The 21,408-nt window shown below is 45.4% G+C and overlaps 1 protein-coding gene across 2 annotated transcripts in view; it reads right to left on the bottom strand.

Moving 5' to 3' along the window:
- Window positions 1-228: 228 nt before the first annotated feature.
- PNISR (PNN interacting serine and arginine rich protein) overlaps window positions 229-21,408 on the bottom strand; it is a 272,254-nt gene continuing 251,074 nt past the window's right edge. For both annotated transcript variants that reach the window (XM_086926623.1, XM_086926624.1), the window contains exons 11-12: window positions 851-1,940; window positions 229-627 (exon numbers count right to left, since the gene is read on the bottom strand). In XM_086926623.1, the coding sequence (XP_086782749.1) occupies window positions 597-627; window positions 851-1,940 (1,121 nt within the window). In that variant the 3' untranslated portion in view covers window positions 229-596. The remainder of the gene's footprint in view (window positions 628-850; window positions 1,941-21,408) is intronic.

Genomic DNA, 21,408 nt, shown 5'->3' with positions numbered 1-21,408 from the left:
TATTGGCATTACCAATGCTGGTTTTGCACTAGTACATGTAAAAACGTACCTTTATAAACTTGGCAAACAAACAGAAAGAGAAAATACAAACGCAAGTTAACCTAAAAGTTTGCTTTTATATTTTTTATCTCAACATACCTCCCCCCAAATTCTTCAAGCAATAACTTTAAAGACAAGGAAATATTTACATTTTATGTCAGATAAAGAAAAACGAAAGCCCATACAATAGAATTTTAAACAATTCAAATATTTATTTTTATAAAAAAAAGCCTGCTCCTTTTAAAATTAAATGTACAGGGTTAACAAAAGGGAACTAAAGGAGATTTATTAACTTCACCGACATTCATTAGCAGGTTTAAGAACAGTACAGGGTCAAAGTGAATGGAATATTTTAAATCTGAGCACTACGATCTTCAAAAAATGTATACAAAGATTATTTTGCATTCAATTAATTTGGAGCAGCAGAAACACCTATTTACAAATAAAAAAGATTCTCGTGTCACCTACATAGCAGTAATGTGCCTCTATAATGAGACAAGACCTTAAAACTCATGGAATTTTTTAAAAATAATATCATAGCACAGGTCATTCCACACTCAGCGTTTGCGGCGGGGAGGGGTTGCTGACCTGAAAAATAAATAAAAAGAAGTAAAGAAAAATTAGTGTTGATTCAAGGAGAAGTGTAAAAATATACTTCATGTAAGCATGGAAGAACAACATTTTATATAGATTACAAAACATGCAACATTTTTCACCAAAGCAAAGTTAATTTGAATAGCAGATTTGAAATGTTTACATTTTACAATTTAACAGTACATAATACATAAAAAATACTTAAAATGTGTACTACCTTGATCGTGACTTAGACTTGCGTTTGCGGCTTGCCTTCTTACCAGACCTTTGAGATTTTTCCACAGACTGTGACCGGTGTTTTGATTTCTTTGTCTTTCGCTCTCTGCTGATTTCAGGCGATTCAGAACTACTGCTACCACTGAACTCAGACCCTGAATGTTTTTTATAATCTTTGCTTCTCCCTTTTTTACTATCATGTCTAGAATCCTGACGTGATACTTTGGAGGAAGAGGATTCACTACGAGAGTAATATCTCTCGCTATCTCTTTTTCTTTTTAACCTGTCATCATAAACACTACTTCTTCTATCTTTTTCTTCTCTGGAGTGCTTTTCCTTTTTTTTATCCTGCTGTCTCTCTTTCTCCTTTTTTCTCTTGTCTTTCTCTGTGCTCCTGTTAATTTCTGGTCTACTTTCCCATTCCTGACTTCCAGCCTTATGTTTATGCCTGCTTGAACTATGGCTTCTATGCAGGTCTTCGCCCCAGTATTGTTCATCACTTCTACGTCTATCCCTGCTCCTACTGCGGCTAGTCTGTCTATTTCTGGAGAGGCTTCTACGCTTCTCTTTACTTTTTCTTTCTCGAGGTGGACTTTGATGTCGACGTTTCTCCCTCTCCATGCTCCTATTTGTACTGGATCCTTTTTTCTCACTTATCTTTTCCTTGCTTTTGCTCCTCCCCTTTCTAGCCCTACCAGAATAGCTCCAACTTCTGCTCCGTCTACTTTTCCTTGGTGACCTGCTGCGACTATGTCTCTTCTTCCTTTTAGGAGATGAAGAAAGAGATGAACTGCCGCTACTTGCTGAAAAAGATGCGTAAGAGGAACTAGATGCACTGCTACTACTGCTGGAAATACTTTTGCTGCTGCTGCTGCTAGAGCTTCTTGACTTGCTTCTAAATACCATATCTTTTTCTTTTAATTCTTTTTTACTATCTAAAGAAGCCATAAATTCCCCATGGGAATTTTCTATTTCATTATCCATCTCAAGCTCTTCTTCCTCTTCCTCTTGCTCTATTTCTAAATTGCTTTCATGCTCAGCAATAGGCTCATTTATCTCCCTTTCAAGTTTTTCCCTTTGTTTCCTTTCCTCTGAAAAGATAAAATAAAGAATACAAAATGTGAAATACAGACCATCAGAGGCATTATATACTAAACGTTTGACAAATGATCTAGAGTTCTTTCAACTGTTTCAAGAATTAAAATCATACTTTGCATAGCATGCTTGTAAACTACTATTTACACAAAGCCCAAAATTTCCTTCCTCCATATGGCCCAGAATGCAGGTCAACATTGGTGTTAAAAATGTATTGCACATAATACCATCCTGATCCATGGCACAATGTACACAGTAAGGTACAACATACATTGCCATTTGTTTTAGCAGACCATAGATTCCATCACATAACCAGTAATCTAAATTAAATGATGATGCATGGCACAACATCAAGAGCAAAATTGGCGTTTACATTTTTTTTTTAAATGTTATACTTCACGGCTGTATTTAAAAACTGGAAGTCTCCAGCCCAATTCTACAAATACCCAAATCACGCCATTACCGGCTTTCCTTTGCTCAATGACCAACAAAAGTAATTCACTTTAGCACATTCTGTATCATTAATCCTTTAGCCCCTTCTGGCCTAAAAATGGAAAGTCCTCTTAGAGAACTGATATTGGAAAGAAGGTGCCCTACGGATTTAGCAACTTACAGGACGTGAGCTACGGGAAGCCTAAAACCGTACACATTCCTTACTCAGGGTACCAGCCTTTAAATAATCTAAGCTCCACACCTTTTCTTTACTGACAGTTTGGTTTGTGAAAATTCTTTCCTGTTTAAAAAGGAAGAACCATAATTGAGAGGACAGAATAAAAGGGAAGTAAGGCAACTGGAATACCAGACTTTACATCTTAGTAATACTCTAAGCATACATCAGACAATGAAACATGGATGCAAGGAACTTCCTGGCAAAAGTCTGCACCTTTTCTGGAACGAATATCAAGAGAACAATGATTACAAATAATAATAGCATGTATTGCTGCTCTACAGATGTCTGCCATGGATCTAGGTTGAAATACAGGAATGATTCTTTCTGGATTTAAAAGAAATGTAAGAATGACCTAAAATGTTCAGTGTGAAAAACAGAGTGTATGTAGATGGAGGTGTAAGGAACGAGTGATCTAATGTTGTATTGCCTCATTCATCAAGGGGAATACCATCAAGCTGGTTAAGGCAGCAATGCAATGCCTAATATCATTTTCACAAGAATTCCTGTAGTAAAGAAAGTTAGGACATAGTTCAGCGTTGTCCATAAAAGACGGATTTCCATCAACGGCCCAGTACTATACTATTTGCTTCTACGTGATAGCAAAATGCCAACATTTTCTTGAAAATGCAAAGATGTGTATACATTTATTTTTCAAGACTCACAACTTCTAACAGTGGTATGGAAGGGTCACCCAGTTTGCTGGATTGTGTGCTATAGCAAGCAGAAGCAAAAGAGGTCAGAACAGTGGAAAAATTTCTGAATATTAAAACTGGCAGGGCTAAAATAGGCTAATCAATACCATCTACGAATGAAAGGATATCTCAAATATCTGAAAGGTTCAATGTATTAGAAGAATATGAGGAAAGTTGGACAGAAAGTTTCTTGACAGTCTAATATGAGTATTTCCCAAGACAATGTGCTCCTTATTCCCAGAAAAGAGGCAAAGTTGAGGCAAGGAGAACCAGATTTACTGTAATGCAGTATGCTTATAAAAATGTTATAAAAATTACGGCATTTTTATCACTGCCTTAGATTTAGAATGAGAAAATAACATTGCCTGCATGGTTATAACTCATCGCAGCACATACACACACAATTGTTAAAACACAGCATTAGTGACACAAACTATTAGCCATTCATGGCTGAAAAATCCCAAAATGTAAAAGTAGCACAGCTCCTTCGACTGCATTAACACACTACATTAGCCCCTATTAGCATGGATATATGTCATTCGAAATGATGTCCTATGTTTTTTGGAGGAAAATGGTAACGAGAGGACAACCAAAGATTACAAACATCATTCTTTAATTGAACTCCCAATCTTGTGGAGCATGAAAAGCCCTGGAAAGTATCTCAGTACCATATTTTTCACTCCCTCTTGACTGGATGACACATAAAAGTGGCTAAAAAAGGCCTGGTTCAAAAGCGGATTTGTAAGCTGCCAAGCAAAATGAAAAAGTGTCTTCCAGGATTTCTCCTGTCCCCCACTTTTAGGTTTCTTACATTCCCCTACTTCTACCTTGTTCTCAATTGTCCCATCTTTTACTTAAAAATCTAGGGCCTCTTGGAAGCACCTAGTCCAGGTGCCAGAACACTTTCCTTATCAGGCAGGGTAGTAAACTAAGAGACTGGGGTTTTACATCTACCCTTGTAGTAACAATTGTGAGCATGAAAACAGCTTCTGCTATACGTTATTTTTACTTTGTGTTTATAACTTATTTCTATATTGCCTGTTTATAGGTGTTACTTTGTTGTAGTAACAAACTGTGTGTAGTCTTTTAAATCTGATTAAAAGGTGAGAAGTCTTTCAATTAAAAAAAAGGTTTTAAAAAAAATCACCTCCACGCCCAGGAGAGGAAGAGGTAGAAAGGCCCTGAAAAACGGCTCCCAGTTCCAGATGACTTATATGAATGATCTTGAAATGTGTGGTCTAGAGGCTTGTGTATTTGATGGGCAAGCAGGCAGGCCAAGAAAGAGCAGGTTTGCGTGAAATCTGTTATAATTATATGAAAAACCAAGCTTTTTGGAGAATTGGAATCTGAGCTGAACAAAATAGGCACTCCAACAGTGACCTGCTGTATGTGGTCTTCTATATTTGAGGCTTCAAAAATTCATTGCAATCTAGAAACAAATGTAGTTCTTGTGTACTATTCAGAGTTTCATTAGGAGAATCCTATGAAAACATTAAGCAAACATTTTCAGAAAAGAAAAGCTGATGTGAGTATACGTGTAGAAAAATTACAACGTGTTTTAATAAGACAAAACTGACTCTTAAGAGGAACTATAATATCCCAGCAAGATTTATTAATGACTCCAAAAATCTATATCCTTTAACAATGTATTTGATGATTATTTTTCAGGATGATTACAAACTTTAAGCAAGATGATGGAGATTCAGAGTATGGGAAAGAGGCTGCATCTTATTGAACCAATTGTCAGTATAAGATCTGAAATGCACTCCTTGTTGTGGAAGGTGGCCTCTTACAAGAGGCAAGGCAACACTTATTAACAATTTAGGTGACAGAATCCAGCTTCTTATGGTGATGGTTCTCTTTGATGGCAGTATCAAAGTTAGCACCATTGAGGTCCACAGAGCTCATCCATTCTTCTGCACTTACTCCGAAATGTAGGCCAATGTTTATGCGTGAAAGGATCCCACACAATTAGAGATCCAGGATTGTTCTATTGCCCCAATCCAACAATTATGGATGCTTTAAGGAACCATTTACAAAACACCCGAGCAAATACATAGAGATTATGGAAACTAATTTACAGAACTGTATTCTCAAATGATTATTAAAATTCAGATGTTGGGTGATGCCTATATTGGTGGCAAAACTCTTCCTTCTAGTAGGGATGCATGCACTTTAATGAAATGCGAAGCTTCTGACATTTACAAGAGTGAGTCAATTTGTCTTTGTGGCAGAGTTTTGAGCACTTCAGAGGTAAGTGGTTAGGACAAAGATGTAAGGGGCTATCATTTCTTGGAAGCCACTTGATTACTTTTAGAAAGCCATCTAGCACTGAATAAAAGCATGAGAAGACTGGAAAAATCTTGGTTCAGAAGGAGGTCAGTTGGAAAACCGAGATCAATCTTGCTATAACCAGCATAGATATCTTTCAAGGATTAGCTTCTTTCTATGAATATTAGTCAGGATGGCAATCCACAATTACATGTTACACACGAAAAACAGTATCACTTTAATAGAACATCGCTGAGGACTTTCTTCCATTATGACTAGGCAGCCAACTCAATTTTCAAGCAAGTATTCTTTACTTAATTTATTAATTTAGACTACAACACAAAGAAGTAAAAAAAAATACCTGGGAGGAACAAGAGAAGATAAAACTATAATCCGAAATGATCTAGATCACAGATTGTCTTACCCTGGCATGTTTCTGGTGTCCACATCAAGGAATGGTGCTTAACTAGGTCTCTAACAGAATGTGCGATGACTTACTCTGGGAGGGGCATGTTCACCATTTGTAGCCCTATTGTATGCATGATATTGTCCACCTCTTGATTCCTTGTATGATAAATGATTTATCTTTATTAATCTTTTCCGTTGTTAACAAAGCACAGAGCTATAACTCTGAAATCTTTAGTCCTTTTCAAATAATAACTGGTCTTTTATGGCTAGCTTGGATAGTGGTATTTCAACTGGAATCCTTATATGGCCGCAGCAGAATAAGTTCGTTACAGGTTAATGCCTTTCTGCACTGGTATTTTTTACAGACTGACTAAGAATCTGACTATTTATCGATAGCAAGATAAGAATCATTTGGTAAAATAAATGTGGAACCTGTTAGACCTTCAAACAGAACTTTTCATAAGTCAGCTGAGCGCACTTTTATCCACAGTTCCCTGTCAGGATAGCTCCCGCTTCAGATTCTGACCATGCTTTCTTTAATATGCAAAACCAACAAACAAGTCAAACTAATAAGTAACAAATTCTCCAGCATGACCTATTTTACAGATTCACACTGTATTTGAATAAAAGCAAAAAGTACATTCCTGGGTTGCGGGCAAATAGTTCTCCCATCATTGTTATGTTATGTTAAAATCATTTGTAAAGCGCTGTTTCATGGCGCTGTGAGCAGAATGAGCAATGAGATGGTGGCAGAAGCTTACTCATATGCCTGAGAGAACAGAAGGGTTTTAAGTAGAGTTCTGAACTGAGTGTAGGAGGTTGCTGATCTTAGTTCCGTGGGAAGGGAGTTCCAAAACTGAGGGGCCAAGACGGAGAATCTAAGACCGCCGTGTTTTTTCCGTTTAATAGAGGGAATGATACGCAGATTCAAGTGGGAGGAGCGGAGTTCACGGACATGAGTATAGCGATGTATTAAGGAAGAGTTAAATACCGGTGCATGGCCAGCCAGGGCTTGAAAGATGGTACATCCCAGTTTAAATATACAACGTTTAGTCACTGGGAGCCAATAAAGGCTCCTCATCAAAGGACGGACGTGTTGGTATCTGGGTTGATGGAAAATAAGCCTGGCTACTTGGTTTTGAACCAGTTGTAAGCGATGAAGCTGATATGCTGGAATGCCAATGTAAAGTGAGTTGGCATAATCAATCCGGGATATGACCAGAGCAAGAAGGACTAGAGTTAAAGCGTCGGCAGTTAGGAATCTACAGATATTCCGGATTCTTCGTAGCTAGAAAAAACAGGATGATACAACCATGCCAATCTGAGATTTCATGGACGGGTCCTTGCTTATTATAACCCCTAGACTTTTTAAAGATTCAGCTGGGCAAGGTGGATTGCCTAAGAGAGGAGGCCAGAAGTTGGAGTTTCATGGATTGGAAGTGCCTCCAGTCAGGTTCAACTCAGTCTTATCGGGGTTAAGCTTAAGTTGGCTGGCATACATCCAATCACTGAGGTTCATGGTGGATTGAAAGTTGGAAATTGAAGTGGTAGAGGAATCAATATCAAACACCAACTGAAGATCATCGGCATAGTTGAAGACAGCAACTTTACTTTTGCGAAGAGAGGTGACATAAATTAAAAAGAAGGGGTGAAAGAGAGGACCCCATGGCAACTCCACATGTCAGCCTAACCTTCTCGGCTGAGAAGTTGGCAAAACGAACTGCCTGAAAGCGATTGTCCAAGAAGGAGGAGATCCACCTCAGGGCCAGTCCCTGGATGCCGGCAGTCCCGACACGGTCGATCAAGAGATCATGATCGACTGTGTCAAAAGCAGCCGACAAATCCAGGAGTACCAGAGCCTGAGAGGTGTTCTGATCGGCCCCCCTCCTAAGTTTATCCATAACTGCTAGGATGACCATCTCAGTAGTGTGTGCTGGTCTAAATCCTGCTTGCTAGGGGTCACGAAATTGGGAATGTTCCATAAAAGAGCTAAGACAATTAGGCATGTGAGCTTCTAGAATCTTGCTAAGGTAGGGAAGCAACGAAATAGGGCGGAAACTGCTCAATAGCCGGGGGTCGGCATTAGGTTTCTTCAGAATGGGAACAATTTCCGCGAGTTTGAAAATGTCAGGGACAATGTCTTGGATAAGAGTTATTAAGAGGTGCCAATGGGGGATCTGGACAGGTGGAGAATGCTTCTCGCAGAATATGAGGGGGGCAGCAGTCAGTAGGGGAGCCTGATCCAACTTATTTTAGTAGGGCCAGGAACACCTCTCTAGAGATCGAAGGTATGCCCTCACCCAGACCGCCAACCTCCTACCTACCTCATCCACTCCTCTCCCGCCCAAAACTTCTCTCCCCCCTAACATCACCCGGTACACTAACACAACGCAACCCCGTTCGAACACCAGCCCACCCTCCCATCAGCACGCGAATTCCCTGGTCAGTCATTCACCTTTGACTACCACCCCCAACCCCACCCCCTCCCCCTCCACCTACCTCACGATGGACAACACCCCCTCCACCTACCTCACGATGGACAACACCCCCTCCACCTACCCCACGATGGACAACATCATGGCCACTCTCTTCCAGATCAAAGAAGACATACACATCATCAAAGAACTACTCTCCATACACCCCATACACCCCTTACCCACCCCCACGCCCCCCCCAAACTGGCCACTCCCCCCCCAGCAGACACCCTCACACACCCGCCCAAATTGGCCACTTCCCCTACGGCCGACACCCACACCCTACACCGGGCGTCAATACCTGTTCATAGTCGCAACTTCTGCCCTCGGCCCCCTCGCCGTCCCTGCAACCCTGCACACAACTTCACCTCCCAACCCATCTTGTCCTCCGCCCTCCCAATTAACTCTCCCACTCAACTCTCCCCCAACCGGACCTCAATGCCAGCTCGCAATCGCAACAACCGTCCTCGTCGTACCCACAACCCTACTTCTGATCTCGACACACTCACCCTTCTCCGCTCCTATGACCCAGCATCCCAAAATGACACAACCACCCCACACCTCACCATTCCCTCGATACACTCAAATCCCCTTAGACCCCCCACACTAAACAGCAGATCCTCCATCCCCAATAACCTCAGAAGAGTCCCCCTCGCTCTTGAACCACCCACCACCCCCAGCACACCCCGTCTCAAATGCACCCTCCTCAATTGTAGATCGGCCTCGAAACATGCCGCCGCCATTGCAGAGCTCCTCTTATCGCGGGACCTCGACATAATCATACTGACTGAAACCTGGCTAACTGAATCTTCTACACCTATAATGGACATTCTAGTTCCCCCTAACTACCACATTATCAGGCTCGACAGATCAGGCCAACTGGGGGGTGGAATCGCATGCATTTACAGGAACAACATCTCTGTTCGGAGAGCCAACTCCGCCTCACTACCATCTCCAACTTCCTGTGAATACATCTGCGACGACATTATCAGTGAGGGCAAACCGATATGCTCTCTTCACAGCATTTACCACCCTCCCAGGGACAACTTCACCTTTTCCCAACAAATCATGGATATGATCTCAACCAATTCCGGGCGGCAGCTCACCCAAATATACCTTGGGGACTTTAACCTCCACTGGAACGATCGTAATGACGCGGTGGTAAATAGTCTTAAAAATTTCCTCAACGCCCTTAACCTCACCCAAATATGCAACAGCCCGACCCACGAGAAAGGCTCTATCCTTGACCTGATCATCTCCAAAGAGGACTCTATCCTACTCGAGTCCATCCAACCCTGTGACTGGTCAGATCACCATATTATCACATTCTTCATCAATGAAAAAGTTAAAGTCAACCCGACTCAATTCCCCAAACCGAAAGTTTGGAAAAGAGACATGAAAAAACTCAACCCAGGCTCTTTGCCCCCCAACAGGCGCAATCTCCTACTTCCACCGACAGACGATACGGACGTTCAAACCCTGACTGACCACTATCTCAATGCTATGACCACAATAATTAATGAGGCTGCACCTATGCAGATGAAAAGAGTCACTACTAAAATCTCCAACCCATGGTACGACGGGAGTCTCAATGAGGATAGACGAGACATGCGAATGGCTGAACGTATCTGGAGAGCAGCTCCCTCTGCAATGCACCTAAAAGACCTGAAGAAAAAGAGAAACGCCTATTTCAGGAAAATAAAACGTACAAAATCAGACTTCTTCAGCCGCCAGCTCGACCAGGCAAAAAACAGACCGAGAAAACTATTTGAGCTTATCAGATCACAATCCAAGGAACAACCCCAACCACTTAACACTGCGAGTAAAGCACCCTCCTGTGAAGACTTCGCTGCTTTCTTTATCCAAAAAACTGACAACATAAAAAGCGATCTCCTTATTGATGCAAGCCTCCATTCCAAACCCCAGTGCCCAGCAACCGCTGAACCAAAAAACAATGCTACATGGTCAACCTTTGGCACATACTCGGAAGAAGAAATTGGTAAACTGCTCAACACCCTGAAACCATCCAATCACCTCACGGACCCCTTGCCTGCTTCCGCAGTAAAAGACTTTACCCCTTTGCTTCTCCCTCTCTGGACTAAAATTGTCAACAGCTCTCTCCAACAAGGAAGCATCCCCGACTCCCTCAAAGTTGGTCAAGTCACACCTCTACTAAAAAAGCCCACAGCCGACCCCTCTGACCTCAACAACTACCGACCCATCACCAATATTCCCACCCTCGCCAAACTACTAGAAAAATGCGCACAACTACAATTGACTAAGCACATTGAGCAATTTGATCTCCTCAACCCGCACCAGTCAGGCTTCCGAGCGGGACACAGTACTGAAACGGCCATGACGCACATAATTGACGACGCACTTCAAATGCTAGACCAAAACGACACTTGCCTCCTCATCCTTCTTGATCTCTCTTCAGCATTCGACACTGTTAAACATGAGAATCTGCTAGAACTCCTAAACACAAGAATGGGTTTATCTGGAACTGTTCTCAAGTGGTTCACTTCCTTTCTTCACAACAGGACGCAGAAATTCAAGAGCAACAACCTGATGTCCTCGCCAATACCTGTAACGCTAGGAGTCCCCCAGGGCTCCTCTTTATCCCCAACTCTGTTCAACCTAGTCATGGAACCACTCACCACCTTGCTACAAGCATCCAATGTACACTTTCACATGTACGCCGATGACACCCAACTTTATCTCAAATTACAATCTCCCAATGACATCCTGCTCCTGAACGCAACAATCAGATGCACCCAATCCTGGCTTGCCGATAATCACCTCAAACTCAATGCCCTGAAAACAGAGTTCCTTCTGATCTCACCTCCAGCTAAGAGCTCCACTGCTCAAACCTGGCTTAAACACCTAACTGCACTCAATGTCCAACCCACCATCGTGGACTCAGCAAAATCTTTAGGCATTACACTTGACACCAATCTCAACATGCAGCAACACATCAGCAAGGCAACTAAGGGAGCGAACTTCCAGATCAATACTCTGAGAAAACTTAAACCCTTCCTCCCAGCCAAAGACTTCCAAACCGCAGTACAAGCTATAGTCATCCCCCGAATTGAATACGGCAGCACCGCACTAGTCGGACTCCCCCTAACCACAACCGCACCACTAAGAGCCTCCCTAAACGCTGCGAGACTCATCACTGGGTCTAAAAAGCACTCCCACATTACCCCTGACCTGAGAGCCCTGAATTGGCTGCCATTTGAAGCCAGAATACACCTGAAAATCGCCTGCATGACACACAAGGCGGTTCACCTTAAATCACCCGGTTACCTCGCCCAGAAATTGACAATATCTGGCGGAACCAGAAACACTAGAGGCACAAACAATCTTCTGCTGAAACCGCGAAGATTCCGGAAGGAAAAAACATATAAGCGCTCCTTCTCTGGAATGGCACCTAGGATCTGGAACTCTCTCCCTTCAGAAACCATGCTTATCCCATCCACTACACTCTTTAAAAAAGAAGTAAAAGCTATCCTCATGGCTAAATACACTTGAACTAGTATCTAGAACTCTGTTAACACTGCACTACATGCTTCTACCGGCTTGACCCCTTTGCCTACTTGTATGAGTAGTCTCCCTCACATACCCCGTATGTAACCTAGTTGTACTGTTTGATTTATTGATGTATCTATCCGACTATGCCCCCTCATATACCCCTCTAAGTAACCTATTTCTACTGTTTTGATTTATTGATGTATTTGTATGATTACGCCTCCATCATGTACCCCTCTATGTAACCTATTTGTACTGTTTTGATTTATTGATTTATTGGTATGAGTACGCCCCATCATGTATCCCTCTATGTAAAGCGCTCGGATATCTGCAAAGATCTTGTCTGCGCTATATAAAACTTTTAAAATAAAATAAAAATAAAATAAAAAATAAAAATTTGATCCAGTATCTGAGAATTTTTAAACAGAGAGGGAGAAGTTGTAGTAAGGGCAGGGGCGGAATACTACTCTTAATGATGGCACAGAGTGTTTGCGAGGGGACAGGTTTAGCTATCACTCTGTCTGGTTGTGAAAGTTCATCAACTATGGAAAAGATAACTTTAGCCTTAGAAGCTGAGTTAGTAATTTTCGAGGAGAAATATGATGTCTTTGTCTGGAGAATGGAATTTTTATAGTCTTTTAACAACAAAGTATAGATAACTTTTTTACCTGGAGCATAGTCTCATCTCCATCTGCGCTCAGCTTGCCTGAGTGCTAGTTTCTTAGCTTTCAGCTCATCAGAGAACCAGGGTTGAGCATCGTAAGGGCGTTTTAGATTTACCCAGTTGGAAGACCAAACTAGATCCAAAATATGTCCCTTGATATGAGTGGCAGCCTGTACATGCTGGGTGCAGTTAAAGCCAGATAGGAGATCCGTAAATTCTAAAGAGCTAGGGCTCTCTTTTAAATCCGCGGGCCAGTAGTTGAAATCGCCCAAGATAATAATTTTCGCATTATTAATGATTAATTGGGAGATCATTTCACCTAACAATTGAGGAAAGCGGGGCATATGGTGAGGAGGTCGATAGAAAAGACCACAAATAAAAGGGGATTGGGGCAATTCGAATTTTAAAATAAGGCTGTCAAGAGGGTATGCCAGCAACTTCAAGGGCAGTAAACCTAAGTGCATGATGGATAATAGCTGCAACGCCGCCGCAAGGCTTCCCTAACGGCCTGTTGGCCTGAAGTATAGAGTAGCCTGCTGCCAGAATATCAGGTACAGACTCAGTAGTCAGCCATGTTTCCGTCAAAAGAAGTATGTCCGGCTTATTAGAATCAAGTAGCTGGAATATTTACAACTGATGTTTAACTAGTGTACCTGTGTTCAAATAGCCGATTGTCAAGGTCTTTTTTTCCTGGGGCAGGAACATAACCGGTACAGATGATACTTTAAAGCTAGAAAGAGGGCTCTGCTTGGAGGGGAGGACAAAAAGTTCTGGACACATATCCCTGAAGATGAGAATCCCTGTGGTGTGCAAGAGGGCCTTAGTGCCAGGACTGATAGGCCAATTATCTTGCAGGAGTCTTAACTCAGTTGCTGTATAAGAGAGAAAATGGGCATAGTAAGTGGCCCTAGCCCCAGCCGGCCACAGATGGGCTTGCCTTTGGCGCGCCTTCGGCGTGCCAGCTGTGCGTTGCATGCATCATCTGACTTAAATGGAGGTGGTTGGGGCACTAGAGCGCCAACCGCCTTCCGCCGAAAATGAGTGAGTGGAAAAAAGGCAGATTAAAAGTTTCCAAGAGCCTCCCTCCACAACAATCCAGCAGCGCTCGCGGTGGACCGGGGATGCTGAGGCAAGTCCGAGAACGTAGGCAGACAGTTTAAGTAAATTCAAAGCGGTACAATTTCACACAATAACGTTTCAAAACAGAGAGAAAAGCAGCATTTAAAAAGTGAGCATTCACCATTTAGCGCATCCGGGCGCGATGCCTGTCACCCAACTTAAATGGAGGTGGTTAGGGCACTAGAGCGCCAACCGCCTTCCGCCGGAAATGAGTGAGTGGAAAATAGGCAGATTAAAAGTTTCCAAGAGCCTCCCTCCACAACAATCGAACAGCGCTTGCGGTGGACCGGGGAGTCAGAGGCAAGTCCGAGAAGGTAGGCAGACAGTTTAAGTAAATTCAAAGCGGCACAATTTCACATCGTTGGAACTAGTTCTGCAATGCCATCTGGCACTCAGTAGCTTTGACTTTTGCATTAGCAGCCAATCAGTATTATTGGCAAATGGTACATTGGTCATGAATGCCATACCAGCTGGTGCAGTAGCCGAACCTGGGGCAAGGGTTAAAGGAATTCTTCTTCACAGTTTATTGAGAATAGGTCTGACACTAATACTGGTATTAGAAACCTAGAGGTGATGGTGAATCATTTGCTGGTGCTACCTGTTGTGAAGAGGTATATCCTGGATTCGCACTAAAGGTAGAACAGATAGTCATCACTTAATGGTTGAGCTCCTTGCATCTGGACTCTGACCTGCTTACGTTATCTGCCCAGTCATTCTTTATGCTGGAGAGAAGTCTCACCAGGAGGCCAATATTCAGCCTGGCAAGTCATTGTCATGTGTGCTCTCCTTCCCTAAATGGGATTAGAGGAGATGTCACCTTGACTGAGAATGCAGAAAGTAACTTTATATTGACCATCAAGCCCAGCACCATTTCAACATACCAATGAGAGGGGTAGGCGGTGGGAAGTGGAACAGAATAATAAGTAAGGATGAAGGATGGGTTTAAAGGTGGGGTAAGGGCAGATGAAGGGGGGTGGTTCTGAAGGTACAGGAAAACAAGAAACCCACAAGACATTGTGGAAAATCAAACCTTGCCTTTAGGAATTTTAAATAGAAGGTCATTCACCAGGGTGGTTTCAATAAAGCAGTACGTCACTTAAGGTGGAACAATTGTGAACATAGGTTTGACAAAAACAGGTCACTCAAAATGATTTAAGTTTGTGTGTCATCCAAAACCATTTCAAATCTGCTTCAGGGAGCAAGTGTACCCCTTCCAGATAACCAGTTTCCACTTGTGACAGATGACTCTCAATGAAGCATTTTCTCTAGTCATCTATTAGCTTGGTTGCTAGAAGTAGTCTCTCTCTGCCTTTATATTTTTCTTGCTTTCTTTTTGCTACTAAGCTTTCATCCCTGCCATCTGGCGAAACGTTTTGCTTATCAGTGTTGATGCAGAGCCTCCCGTTGCTGACGTGCGGGACACTAAAGGTAAGGCCAGTAATGGACAGATGTCACAGTTGGCATCAAGGGCTTCAGCTTCCAGAATCATGCGGCTATGATGCCCACCAGGTCAATGTAAAGGTGAACAACCTTGCTGGAAGGGGGGCGTGGCTTGGCCGGATGCAAGATGGCCGCACTCTAAGTGGGCTCTGCCAACCAAGCACTGCAATCCGTCACTGTCCTGCAGTCATTGCCTCTCCAGCTGCGCAACTACGCCTGTTTCCAGATACCTGGGTCGCGGCACACCTACCGATCCCAGTCTGGTGTTCCTGGGTGCTCTCCTGGCGGTGATCCGGTTCTCGTGGCCAGCGCTGGGCCCTCTTGCTGTGGGGCTGCCCGCGCCTTCCCTGGGGCGCCGACGATCGAGGGGTGGAGCTCCCTGCTGCAGCCTGACTCGCGCGACGCGGTAAGTCGCGCCATTGCGGGGGGCGCCACTGCCGGGGCTGGACTCCGTGAGTGGCGTGCCCCCTTTGCTCCCCCCGGCGATGTTTCTCCCTCGGCAGGCGCTGCCTGCCGTTCACCGCGAGCCCCCGATGCGCTCTGCTGAGGGGGCTCACCTGTCATCGCGCCACCTCTACCTTCGGCGCTTCATGCATTGGGCCTCGCTGCTGCTCCCGGCCCAGTCTGCTCCGCTATGGGAGGTGGAGAGTCTGCAGCCTCACGTTGCCCCACACCTGCACCACTCTAAGGACTGATTCCACGACAAGCATTACTGCTGCATTGTTCTACTGCAAGGGTGTACGCCCCCACCACCCTATCGCGGTGAGACGCCCCGGTGCTGCACCTGCCTTTGACGTATCCTCTGCAGCCACTTGCGTTACCGGTGCGAGGGGTTGTTGGTTGAGAATTGATACGCCCCCACCACCCTATCGCGGTGAGACGCCCCGGTGCTGCACCTGCCTTTGAGTATCCTCTGCAGCCACTTGCGTTACCGGTGCGAGGGGTTGTTGGTTGAGAATTGATCTTTGGATCACCTCGCCGGACGTTATGTCCTGGATCGTTGAGGTCACGCACATGGCCCGCACCCTTTACGATCACGCGCCGGTCCAGCTTCTTCTCCGGCCTCCGGGTTCTCAGCGGCGGGCCTTCACCTGGCGTCTCGCTCCCAATGCCCTTAGGGACTCTGCGTTCTGTGATTAAATCCAGACCGCAATCACTAACTATTTTGATCTTAACGTGGGTTCCGTCGATTCTGCTCTCCACTCTATGGGAGGGTTTCAAGGCTTTCATCCGGGGAGAATGTATTTTCAAACAGGCAGGCGCTCTCCGCTCTATTCGCTCCACCCTGGCTAAACTGGAGGGGAAGATCCGGGATTTAGATGCCGCCCAGGAGGCGTGCCCCAGCACCGAGACGTTGGCGCTACTGCGTCAAAAACACTTTTCGGATGAGGCCGGCTGTGAGCTGTCCTTCCTTGGTAGGGAGGGTTGGGCCGTCGCTTTGGAGAGCGGGACCGCCCGGGGGGCACTCTTGTCAACCTTCTGCGCCCTCCGCATGCAGCTTCCTAGATCACAGCCCTCAGTGATGGTGGTCCGGACCGAACCACCTCTCCGGAAGAAATTAACTCCTGTTTCCTCGCTTTTTACTCCCAGCTCTACTCTGCAGTCTACCCTCCATCCCCTGAGGAGTTTTATCATTATTTTGAGTCCATTGCCCTTGTCTGGCACAAAGATTACCATCATAAATTCCTTGATGAGCCTTTCTCTAGGGAGGAAATTTTGACAGCCATCAGCAGCCTTCCTAGTGATAAGGCACCGGGCCTCGACGGCCTGCCTGCCTCATTTTAGAAGTCGTTCGCCACCATTTTGGAACCGCACTTGGCGACTATGTACAATGAGTCTTTTGACACGGGCATCTACCCGCCTTCCCTTCGTGAGGCTTCACTAACCCTGCTTCACCGCGATTCCCACCGCCCCCTCTCCCTTATTAATATCGGTAATAAAATCTTTACCAAATTGATTGCTTCTCATCTCCATTTACTAATGCCCACCATTGCTCTCCCCGACCAATCTGGTTTCATTCCTGGTAGGGATACCTCCCACAATCTCCGCACTATCTTTTCCGCCTTACATCAAATTAATCCTAATCTTCCGGCCGTGGCTGCCCTGCTTGACGCCACAAAGGTGTTTGATACGCTGGAGTGGCCCTTCCTTTTTTATGTCCTGCCGCATATGGGATTCAGTGCCCACTGTTTGCGTAATATTAAGCTCCTTTATACCAGCCCCACAGCCCGTCTTCGCATTAATGGTCAGGTGTCCGACCCCATCAACATTACTCATGGAACTCGACAGGGGTGCCCGTTATCGCCCATGCTTTTTGCCATCGCGATGAAGCCCCTGGCCGCTCTTTTACGTCAGCACCATACTCACAGAGGTATTGGCTTCTCGTCCCGCTCCCTCCTAGTTTCCATGCATGCGGACTATATCACTCTTTATGTCCGTCATCCCCTGGAAAACCTCAGTCCCTTGGTGCGGGAGGTTATTCGATTTGGCGGGCTCTCGAGCATTCAGGTAAACTGGAGTAAGTCCGTTCTCTTCCCCTTGACGGATGCTACCCTTCCCTTCGCGCCCGATTTCCCGTTTGAGTGGGTATCTGGTCCTACGCGCTACTTGGGCATTTGGCTTGGATGAACTTTGAAGGTCGAATTTTGGGCGTGCGGTGGACTGGCTCGAATCTAAGATCTCTTTGTGGAGCTGCCTGCCGCTGTCCCTGGCCGGCCGGATCGCTATAGCCAAGATGGTGGTCCTCCCTAAATTCCTTTACCTCTTTTCCAACATACCCATTCCCATAACTTCTCATATCTTCCGCAGGCTACGTTCTCTGGTCGTCTCGCTGGTGTGGGCGGGGCGGCAACCCAGGGTTGACTATGATATCCTGACCTTGCCCATGTCTGCCGGCGGTTTGGGTGCGCCTGACTTTCGTCTCTACGCTCCTTGCACTCAGGCCGGCTTCTTGCATTTATGACTTCATCCCACCCGCCTATAAGCCCCACGTTGTGGTGGAATCTGACGTCGCTTACCCATGGACGTTCACTACTGCACTAATCGCTCCTGCGGTGCGGCCCCGGATGGAGGGCGATACGGTCGAGACGCTGCGCTGAGCCTGGTCATTCCTGCGCCGGCTTTCTGGTCTTTCTGTTCTATCTACCAATGCTATGCCCATTATTGATCACCCGGATTTCCCGCCCCTTCTGTCTTCTAGCATGTCTCGTCATGCGGCGCGGCTGGGCCTGAGGACTTTAGCAGATCTCTATCCCAAGAATTCCTTCTACTCACTTCCGGAGTCCCCATCGTTGCATCACACGCTCCTATTCTATAAGTTGGGGGCTACCTGCCAGAAACTGCACCCTACCCCCCCCCCTTACTTTCCCAGCCCTGGATTTAATATATACTTCCACGTCGCCACACAAGTGGGTCACCAAACTATACGCTTTTGCCCTGTTGTCATACCCCATCTCCTCGACTCCGGCGCGCGAAGTGTGCGGTGCGGGCCTTGGCACTGATATCTCGGAGGCCGACTGGCTTTATTGCTGTAGTCAAACAAAAAAACTCTACCTAAACTATTGGCTCCGTTTGATTCATTTCAAGTTCTTGCACAGGTTTTAAAGAACTCCTGTGCTTCTCCATCGGCTCAGGCTTATCCCGAAGGACTCTTGTATGGGTTGTGTCGCCCCAGCTGTGGATTTTGCTCATTTGTCATGGCTTTGTCCTAAGGTTCAGGAATTCTGGCGGACAATTTGCTCCACTATCTCGGAGATCATCGGCGCGGCTGTGTGCCCTGATCCTCTTCTGTGTCTCCTCTGCTTTGTTAAATTTTGCCATGATGCCTCTCGCCGCCTGATTGCGATGCTTTTGGTGCTAGCCAGGCATAGAATGGCCATTTGTGGGGTCAGCGGCCGGCTCCCGCTGTCAGATGCTTTTATCGGAGTTTTGGGATTTGATGCCCTCCAGGTCCCGCCCTGTCGAGATTTGGAGCCCCTTGGTTGCCTATCTCCTCTCCCGCTCTCACTCCAGCGGCGATGCCTCTCCCGCGCTCCCCTCCGGCCCTGCGCCCGCTAGTCAGTGACTATCCCCCTTCCCTTACTCCCCCAGCGCCTTTGCTGTTTCATGGGCCTCTCCTTTGTTGTCCTTCAATGTATGTTCCGCCAGGGGGGGAGGGGGGTGGGGGGGGGGGGGGGGGACTGACTCCGGGTTCATAGTGCTGAGATTGTGTCACTCCCGTCCTGGTGTCCGATTGGCCCCTTGTTGCCCATTCCCTCTTTCCCGCTCCCTCCCCAGCAGCGTTGCTTTTCCCGCGCTCCCCGCCGGCCCTTGGTACGCGGCGGCCGCCGGTGCTGGCCCGTGCCGGGCCCCTAACTGTATTTCCCATTGACGCCCCTGCAACCCTCTGTCCCTCTTGGTTATTGTTTTTATGCGCGCCCTTTGGGGTGGACGTGACCCTATGGTGTTCTGGTGCTGCCATTTTATCGCTCCTGGATCCTCATGTCGCCAAAATGCTCCTCATTGTACTTCTTTGCCTGTCTTGGACTGTACCTTAATGCTGTGTACTGTGACTCTGCATGGAATTTTGCTGTGTCTTGTGTTTCTGTTTTGCAACTAAATTAATAAATTAAATATAATAATATCTTCAATGTTTACATGTCTCCCCTGGAAAACATAGTCGCCTCCCATGGAATCAAACTTTTGACCTACGCTGACGACACTCAGCTCGTTCTATCCCTCAACCAAAAGAACAACACTGCCACTGACTTGTATTCCTGCCTTAGGGATATAGCCAGCTGGATGGACAAGTCTCAGCTAAAACTGAATAGCGACTAAACAGATTCTGGTCTTGGGCAATCAGTCCCATTATCGTCCAGAGACTCTGTGGCCCCCTCTGTATGGGTACCCCTCCCATCCCAAAATCTGACATCAAAAGCCTTGGGATTTGGTTGGATCAAGACCCGACACTTAACACTCAAGCAAGGAAGACGATTAGAGCCTGCTATGGTCTCCTTTGTACTACCCTAAGATCCTACCTCTGCTCCCCTTTCAGTCCAGGAAACTCTTGATTCAGGGACTGATATTGTCCAGAGTAGATTATGGAAATGCTCTTTATCTTGGGGTCCCAAAGAAAGTTACAGCTAAACTGCAGGTCGTGCAAAACACTGCGGCCCGGATCCTTACAGGCACCAATAATTGCAGCTCATCCAAACAGGCCCTTAGAGCTCTCCATTGGCTGCCAATACAAGAGAGAGTACATTTCAAGGCCCTCTGTATAACCCATAAAATCTTACATGGCAAGGCCCCACCCATTCTTAAAGATCTTATTGCTCCTTACACAACTAACAGAACCCTTCGATCTACGAATCTCCATCTGGCCCTTACACCTAGGATTAAGAGAGTTCGAGCGGGAGGCCGCCTTTTTTCCTATAATGATTCCAAAATTTGGAATTTGCTACCCTTGGAAATTCGTGCTCAACCCAGTCTAGCCTCCTTCCGTAAACTCCTAAAAACCTGGCTGTTCCCTTAATTCTCCTCTTGTTGTCCACGCCTGTTCTCAACATCAGCGCTGGGACGCTCACGGGCAGCCATGCGCTCTAGAAATCCGTAAACAAACATATATAAAAAAAATAAACCAACCTTGCTGGAAGAATGGCACCTTGAATTAAAAAACAAACATGACTAGGACAACAAGTCAGGGGACATCATTTAGAGGGGCTTTCATGTCTAGAAGACTATATGCCTTCAGCTGGTGGGGCTTGAGGTCCTAAATTTGCTTTTATAGTGGAAACAAGCCACTGTAACTGGACTGTTCAAAGTAATGTTTTGATTGAACAACCTCGTCACAATTTCCTTTGCAGGAATGGGAAAAAAGGCATGCATATATCACATACACTGATATCATGGGCAGGATACAAGTATTAAGCAATCCTGCAGTGGTTTATTCTCAAATACTTTCTCCACAGACAAAAAATGCTCAACCTGGATCTGACAATCCGAACACAAACCCACAATTGATGAACCTTTCTCATCCAAGTAAAAAACAGAGCTCCTGCAGACTCCCATACACTAACATGAGCAAATAGAAATTAGTTAATTACCTGTAACACCAGTTCTCCATTATTGACATCTTTTATAAATTCACATGCTTGAATCATTCCCAGTCGTCAGGCTACGAATCCCTGGTATATTAAAATAGCAGTATACAGCGTAAAATGG

This window comes from Lissotriton vulgaris, chromosome 6 (genome assembly GCF_964263255.1).
Source record: "Lissotriton vulgaris chromosome 6, aLisVul1.2, whole genome shotgun sequence".
Taxonomy (NCBI): Eukaryota; Metazoa; Chordata; class Amphibia; order Caudata; family Salamandridae; genus Lissotriton; species Lissotriton vulgaris.
The sequence above is the reverse complement of the archived record's forward strand: the minus strand, read 5'-3'. Positions and strand labels throughout refer to the sequence as shown.